The sequence below is a fragment of the Labrus bergylta genome, chromosome 22 (genome assembly GCF_963930695.1).
Source record: "Labrus bergylta chromosome 22, fLabBer1.1, whole genome shotgun sequence".
NCBI classification, from domain to species: Eukaryota; Metazoa; Chordata; class Actinopteri; order Labriformes; family Labridae; genus Labrus; species Labrus bergylta.
In genome coordinates this window covers 12,952,586-12,960,095 of record NC_089216.1, presented here as the reverse complement: position 1 = coordinate 12,960,095, position 7,510 = coordinate 12,952,586, and the positions used below count along the sequence as shown (strand labels likewise).

The window sequence follows — 7,510 nt, the reverse complement described above, 5'->3', positions numbered from 1 at the left end:
TTCCTAACAGTGGTGCTAGATGCCAGGCTGATGTCATTAATTATGTCAAATCACTAGAAAAAGTCTCTCTGAGGTTTTTAGGGCCTAGCACAATAACTTCAGTCTTGTCTGAGTTAAGTAGCAAAAGATTTCTGGTCATCCAGGTCCTAACGTCCCTAAGGCACGTTTATAGCTTACATAACTGACTGGTGCCATCGGGCTTCATTGATACATAAAGCTGAGTATCATCTGCATAACAATGAAACTGTATGGAGTGTTTCCTCATAATATTTCCCAGAGGAAGCATATATAATGTAAAGAGAATTGGTCCTAGCACTGAACCTTGTGGCACTCCATGGCTAACTTTGGTGTGCATAGAGGACTTATCATAACATGTACAAACTGAGATCGGTCTGACAAGCTGCATGTAAGTGTGAAAAGGGTTTGACAGAGACTTTACAGAGTCACAGCAATAGAACACAACACAGATATTAGTACAAGTAAGCGATGTGAATGCAGTGAGGTTTAGAAGTGCAGCAGGACAGGCACACCGGTTACAGTAGCTGGACTGTAGCACTGACTCAACATATCATAAGAAGCAGACTCCCTGTGTGTTTTTAGCTTCAAACAGGATTATTCTCAGTGGCTATTCTACAGTCTATTGGTTAAATTAATTTGGGGGCCCTCCAACCAGCATTTCTCACCACCAGTGTTCCAACGCTTACCCCTCTTCCTTTTTGTTACTCTTTCTTTGGTCTTTGGTTTTCAAAACACCAATGCATGCTATGCTTAGCAGGGCAACGAGAGTGAGTGCTGTCAGATGGGGCCCCATTAGCGAGGTTCCTACTGTCATTGGAAAATTTTGAGCCATTGCAATGGTGTAAAGTTTGTCAGCCCTCGAGGCACCCCTACTGGCCCGGGGCCCCAGGCAGTTGCCTGCCTTGCCTGTTGACAATCAGCACCTCTGATTATTCTCTTGTATTTCTTGAATCGTGTATATTTTTCAGTTTTACAGTTCCCATGTTTCCAAGCTAGCAGTTAACCAGAGAATCTGAGAAACATCATTCCCATGTCTATTTGGTAATCCCTTTTTGAGTTTCAGTGGGAAACAACTTCCCTTCTTGCTCTCAATCTGAGTGCAACCTGACACGTCTCATTGAGATAAAACACATTTTGTGGTCAGACTTTATTCTCTGTCCTTTACATACGATAGTTTACTGTTTCTACCCAGTTTCCACACGACACGTTTCCCTCCCCCGTCTCTTTAAATGTATTGAGTCCTACATCATCTTATGCAACTCTCCATTTAATGTCCATGTATGTGTTATTTTAATATTAACTTCATAACTTCAGCAATACAAAGTGACATTAAACAATGTAAAGAGTGAACTAGGAGTGTAGTAACGATCACTATTTAGTACACTTCCTGGGCTGTATCCGAATTGCCAAGTACCTACTCAATCTGTCAGTAGGCAGTAGACAGTAGACAGGTAGACAGTACCTACTATCTGTGCTGTATACTGTTTAGTACCTACAATTCAGTAGGCGTGCACAGTAGGCAGATATTTGTTCCTACTTCTTCTGATTCATTCAGTATGGAAGTGATGTCATTAACGTTACCCGGCCCGGCCGCATCCACCCGTTTTTTTTTTTTTTGTTTAGCTTTATTAAAGAAGAGTAATGCACATATAGTCAGGTAAACAACAAACAATATCACAATGTAAATCAAGTAAAAGATTAAATAACTAAATAACATACAGTAGGCTACATAAAGGAAAGTGGAAATGAAAGACAGTAATATACAGAATATAAAGTAAAATAAACAAATAAAGACGCATTTAAATAGTGAAATCATTATTTAGATAGAGGGGGAACGGTTTTATAATAATGCAGACATTTGTTATATTTTCTGTTGTTAATTAAAAGTAGTGATTTCAGTAGGGACTTTAACTCTAGAATAAAAATGTATTCAATTAATCCACGCTCGTTTGTTTATATTTTGAGAAGTGACGTGACAATTTACGTTTAATTTTGCACAGCATTGTGGGTGGTAAAATACAATTCATTTCCTGAAAACACGCATCCAATCCATACTGCATCAATACTGAAATGTTCAGTATACTGAGGTGGACCCAAACAATGCATACTGAATCACCACGAAAGTTCAGTATACTGAAACTCCATACTGAATAGTACGTAGTGCATACTGAACTGTGACTATTCAGAAAGGGCCCTGGTTTCTCCCTTTCTCCCCTCCCCCTTTGATTGGCTGTTGTTTGCGCTCTGTCCCTCGTTAGTTAGATTGAATTCACCTGCCGACTGCTTATTTAAGACTGCAGACTGAATTGGATGAAATAAACCTGTTTACCTAAAAGTTTCTTTGTTTGATTCCTGCATCTTGACCCTGTTGCCCATGATGATAGTATCTCAACTTTGAACCCTTCTAGGAGTGACTTCTTGATGCAGTGCAATACAAATGATCATCTAGCAAAGTGCATTATGGGAATACAGCATAGACTTAGGACCCCATTAAAGAAATGAATTGCAGATTTTAAGTATGAAGTGGTAACATTACAAGAATGCTCAGGCTTGCCTGTTACACTGCCTTCTTCAGATTAGACGGTTTGTTTCAGTCTTTTTAGAAGTTAGTGAAAAACTACTTCACAAGACCACGCTGTGATGTTCCGGTAACTGAAGGCTGAACATTCGAACCAAAGCTATAAGCAGAAAAGACACCATGTGGTCATTTGTAATCTCCTGTAGCCATAGACTGACATCTAGTGGTTGAGAGGTGGTACTACAGAGTGTTTATTCTCAAACATTCACTGTAATCACCTGACAGAGAGAAAAGGAGTCTATTTGACAACCATAATTTACTTTGTACTTTATGTCAGACCCACAGGTCCGCACAGAGGCGCTGCTTGTCAACAGGAAAGGCGGGCAACAGCTTGGAGCCCCTTACCAGTCGGGGGCCCCTGAGGGCTCACAAACTCATACCAAATGAGTGCAAAGTGCACATTTTTCTATCGGCAGTAAGAAACCTTCCTAAAGGGGGGCCTAATCTGACAGAACTCACTCTTGTTACCCTGCTGAGCGATGTATGCATGATGGCTGTGGAAAAAGAAAACAGTTTGTTAATGAAAGTCAACAGAGCAAAAAAAAAGAAGAGGATAATTATCTGCCTAAAGTAAATAAAAAAGAACAAGCAACAAAAAACAGGAGGGCCTCTCTTTTTCCACAAACTTTCAGTTTGTATGGATTTGGCACCCCCCTGTGGACAAAGGTACTATGTAGTTCTTGATCTTTTTAACTCACAAGATGCTCATTTTAGCACAGGCAGCTGCTCACCTCATATTCTCCTTCAAAGGAACATGTAGACTTAACCAAAGCCTTAAATAACAACTTTGTTCTCTTAATCTCTTTTTCTCCCCTTGCATGTGGCAAACATACTGCATAGCAATTGTAAAATGTGGAATATTATTGGTTGAATAAGAGTCTGACCAAAACATTTTTTATATAGATGTTTTAATTGTCTGTTTTCTATTTGACTTTAAAACATCATTGATTGTATTTCATTTCATTCTATATATATTTTTTTCCTGTTTTCTAAAGTATCTTTCTGCACAAATATAAGTGGTAACTAAAATTATTTCACACACATAATTATTATTTCTTACACTATAAGTCAAGTTTAAGCTTGTTTACTGGATCAACATGTAAACAACGAGTGTTCGTACACAGACTGGAAAGGCGGCGAGAGAAACTTCTACAGAGGTAGCAAAGACTCAGCATCAAACATCAACGTGTGGGCCCCGACGAGCTGCTTCCTGTCGCCTTCGCTCTTTTGTTTCTGTCCCTACACGTCGTCGTCGGGGTCAGCTCGGCCGCACAGGAACATGCAGCCGAGGACGCAGCACCCGCCGATCAGGAAGACGGCGAGCAGGATGTAGACCAGGGTGGTGGTCCAGAAGGCAAACAGGTATAGAGTTTTATTACAATAGGAACCTATATCTGTGGAGTTCTTGGTGTAGTTGGGCTGGTAGATGGAGTAGATCCACACATTACCTGGAGGGAAAAACACAGACATGGTGGTATTTTATGTTAATATGTTTTAGAAAGTATCAGCAGGGAGGTTACATGTAAAGAGTCCAATTCACAGACACTCAATAAACCGGGTATTTTATCTGACTTTATCATTCATTCTCTATCTATCCCTTCATTTCTGTGGAGACAGTATATCTTCATTATCTCTGGCCCTCTCTTTTATATTCTAAGAGAGAATCAATCAGGCTGCAGGGGCTCAAACTCACCAGCAATAAACCAGCAGAAGAGGAAGAAGGAGCTCAGAGAGTTCCAGGCGGTGCAGACTCGACTGAGCGGATTCGTGGTCCCATCTTTGGGCTCCTGAGCGCAGGGCAGGCACGACAGCACGGACAGCACCAGACCGAAGACCCCCACCACGATCAGATAGATGGGGATGTAGTGCTGCCGCGGACAGTCATCCAGGTGTGTCGCACCTGAAGGAGAACATCAGATTTGTGGTTTCACATCAAAATACTCTTAAAATGTCTGTAGGTCTAAACGTGCATCAATCACTCACCGATTGCAATCTGAGCGATGGGCATGACACAGAGGAACAACTTTGAACATCCTGACAGAACAAAGAAAACATGTTGAACCAATGGAGACTTTCTCTTTCTCTATGCAGCTTAAACAAACAGGCCTGAGTGAGTGTGACTCTGATTGTCAGTTAGTCTCACCTAGGATGAGTGGGGGGGGTTGAGGAGGTCTGCGGATGTGTTGAACAAGTCTGCTGTTTGACATTCTATAGCAGGACTGTAGAAGGACTTTAACCTTAAGAAGAAGAAGACACAGACGTGGTTAAAAACATGACGAGAGCTCAACATTCTTTTATATATAAACTGATGATTGAAGTTCACACAATAGTCAAAGATCTTCTCCCAACATGTTTTTCTTATTCATGGAGGGAACTTTTTTCATAGAAGACTGTGTTTAAATTAAAATAAGCTGAAATTAATCACAAGTTAATAATCATTTACTATGAATCGGTTACTACCTTTATAATTTAACTGTATTTATTCATTTTTTTATTTGGATCCCCATTAGACCCAATAACAGGCAAAGTACAAATCAAGAGATGAGTGCCTTTTTAAGCAAACATGTCGACATTTTCTAGGTTTTTTTTTTTTTTTTTTTAAATGTTTAGCTCCAAAAAATGTGTCATTTACACTTACAGGAGATTATTCTTCATTTATTAGAAAACAGACAGCAGAAGAACCTGTTCTGATAATAAACATTTTAGATGCATCCACGTTTAAATAAAAAGGAAAATATATCAGCTTCCAAAATAAGAGAGGTTCTGTCATCTGCAGGTGAGATTCTACTGACAATATAACAAGAGCAAGGATAAAGATTCAGCTCAGTTCTAGTTTAAAGGCTAATAACTAAATAAAAGTGACAAATTCTGATCGGAAAATAGCACCGAACAATTCTCCAAAGCCACAGATGAAGTCATCTAGTTGCCAATGTTATCTCCACCATGAAGTCAAACACTCAGACTTACATTCTGCCCTCCAGGCCAGAACGAGGAAGTATGTGACATTCTTCCTTTAGGGAATGGTATTTCACTACTTACAACATAAGAGACAAAAATGTAGCCTTACAAGCTTTTTTGGTTCCAAATAGAGCTGAATCGTTTTGTTTCAGCCCCCAGTGATGTTTCAGCTTCTGTGTTGGGCTAGAGTCTACAAAGTAAAATAATCAGAGGTGTGGAGTTGAACTTTTTGACCGACCCCTCCTGCTCTCATTGAGGCTTTATTTACTGCTATAACCATTAGCCTACATATCATTATAACTACTCTTTTTCTAACTTCAATTAATGACATCCTCTTTGTAGATTCTAAACCTCCAACACAGCTGTGCAATGACTAAATTACCCATGATGCAACTGGAAAGAGTCAGTCAATTCATGCATGATTCCTCTTGATTGTCTATTTCTTTCAGAGGAATAAAAGTACTATTGAAGACTTTTTCGCCCAAATAGTTTACTGTGTCAAGCCCAGGCTGAAAAACCTTGATGACATCAGTACGACATCATCACGGTTTTATTCATTTATTTATTTATTTACATTAGAGCCACATAAGACATTTCCAAATCAGCACAAACAAACAGCTCGAACATGCTGCTCCTTATTCAACTGATTTAATCACGGGTCAGGGCCCTTCACTCATCTCTGCCTAGATTCAATTTAGGTGAAATGCCATGCACTGACTGAAAACATGAAAACAGGGAACGTATTGACACAGTTATTGTTCACACACAAACAGTATGTTATTTTTAAGACTGTGATTAACACACTCTTTCATTTACTGCAAAGAGGTTTGACTGCATTCCCATCAAAGCCATTGGCCAATTTGACAGGAACACGATCAACAAGAAACTACATGTACACACAATATACTTGTGAAAAGACCACAGAAAAGGGACGTTTAGAAAGAATAAAATACACAAAATCTGTGAAGCCTAAATGAATACTAGAATTGATCAACTGCTTCAATTAAGTGGGGGTAACTGGGGGTATACCTGCGACTTTAAAAACTTTCTACTTCGGGAAGTTTCGAAAGAGAAATTAGAATGTTTAATGATTGAACAAACCCTCAGTCATCATAAACAGGGTAAAAAAACAAACCAGAAGAGATTACAGGTAACCACAGCCTCGCCTTTAACTTTAAGAGTTCCCAACGCTCGCGCCCCGCCCCGCTGACGCACCCACGTAAAGTCAACATCTGCTCGCAAAAGCTGTGCTTCGTTAAACAAATAAAACAGCACCAAAAAAAAAAAAAAAAAAAAAAGTAACCACAGAAGACAGAAATGAGATGTATGAAAAGTCACAGCTTCCAATGATATCCCCCATTTCGCTTACCTGAAGTTTTCTCTCCCCGTGCCTGCTGCTGTGACTCTGGGCTGCTGACAGTCAGCCGCTCCTTCAGGAGGTGCCAAACCTCCACCTCTCACGAGTGCGCATGCGCATGCTCAGAACGCGCGTTCATGCTATCTCCTGAAAGGTACAGTAACTGACGGCAGCTTGTCAGGGCAGCAGAACTACTCTGTAGGGACACTTTTTTGCTCTTTTGACAAAAGCAAAAGTCATGCATGCTTTACTAAATTTAAAAAAATATTATTTTTAAATAAAGTTTCAAAAGAAAAGATACACACACTATGTAGAGCGGCCCATTAAAGATGTACTATTTAATTCTTATTATAGGCTTCCATTATATAAACAAGAATTTATTATAACAGCTAGTTAAAGTGGAGCTAATTTCTTAGCCTACTCTGTGCACTGCAAAGTAGTTTTTACAAAGTTAGTTTTATACCATTTACACTACAACATAATGCTGATTATACTTTTTATTATTCATTTTATTTATAAGCAACTAAAGTTATCAAAGGAAAACAAAGGGGAACACAAAGTTTCAGAGAATGTAAATACTTAAGATAAGTAAAAGTACC

At 39.3% G+C, this 7,510-nt stretch overlaps 1 protein-coding gene across 1 annotated transcript; it reads right to left on the bottom strand.

Annotated features, from left to right (window-relative positions):
* Positions 1 to 3,485: 3,485 nt before the first annotated feature.
* LOC136177476 (transmembrane protein 272-like) lies at positions 3,486 to 7,041 on the bottom strand. Its single transcript, XM_065950824.1, has 5 exons — positions 6,924 to 7,041; positions 4,740 to 4,833; positions 4,580 to 4,630; positions 4,290 to 4,496; positions 3,486 to 4,044 (listed from the first exon to the last, which is right to left on the bottom strand). Exons 2-5 carry the CDS (start codon positions 4,801 to 4,803, stop codon positions 3,836 to 3,838), a joined length of 531 nt encoding a protein of 176 aa, XP_065806896.1. The 5' UTR covers positions 4,804 to 4,833; positions 6,924 to 7,041; the 3' UTR covers positions 3,486 to 3,835.
* Between the last annotated feature and the right edge of the window lie 469 nt (positions 7,042 to 7,510).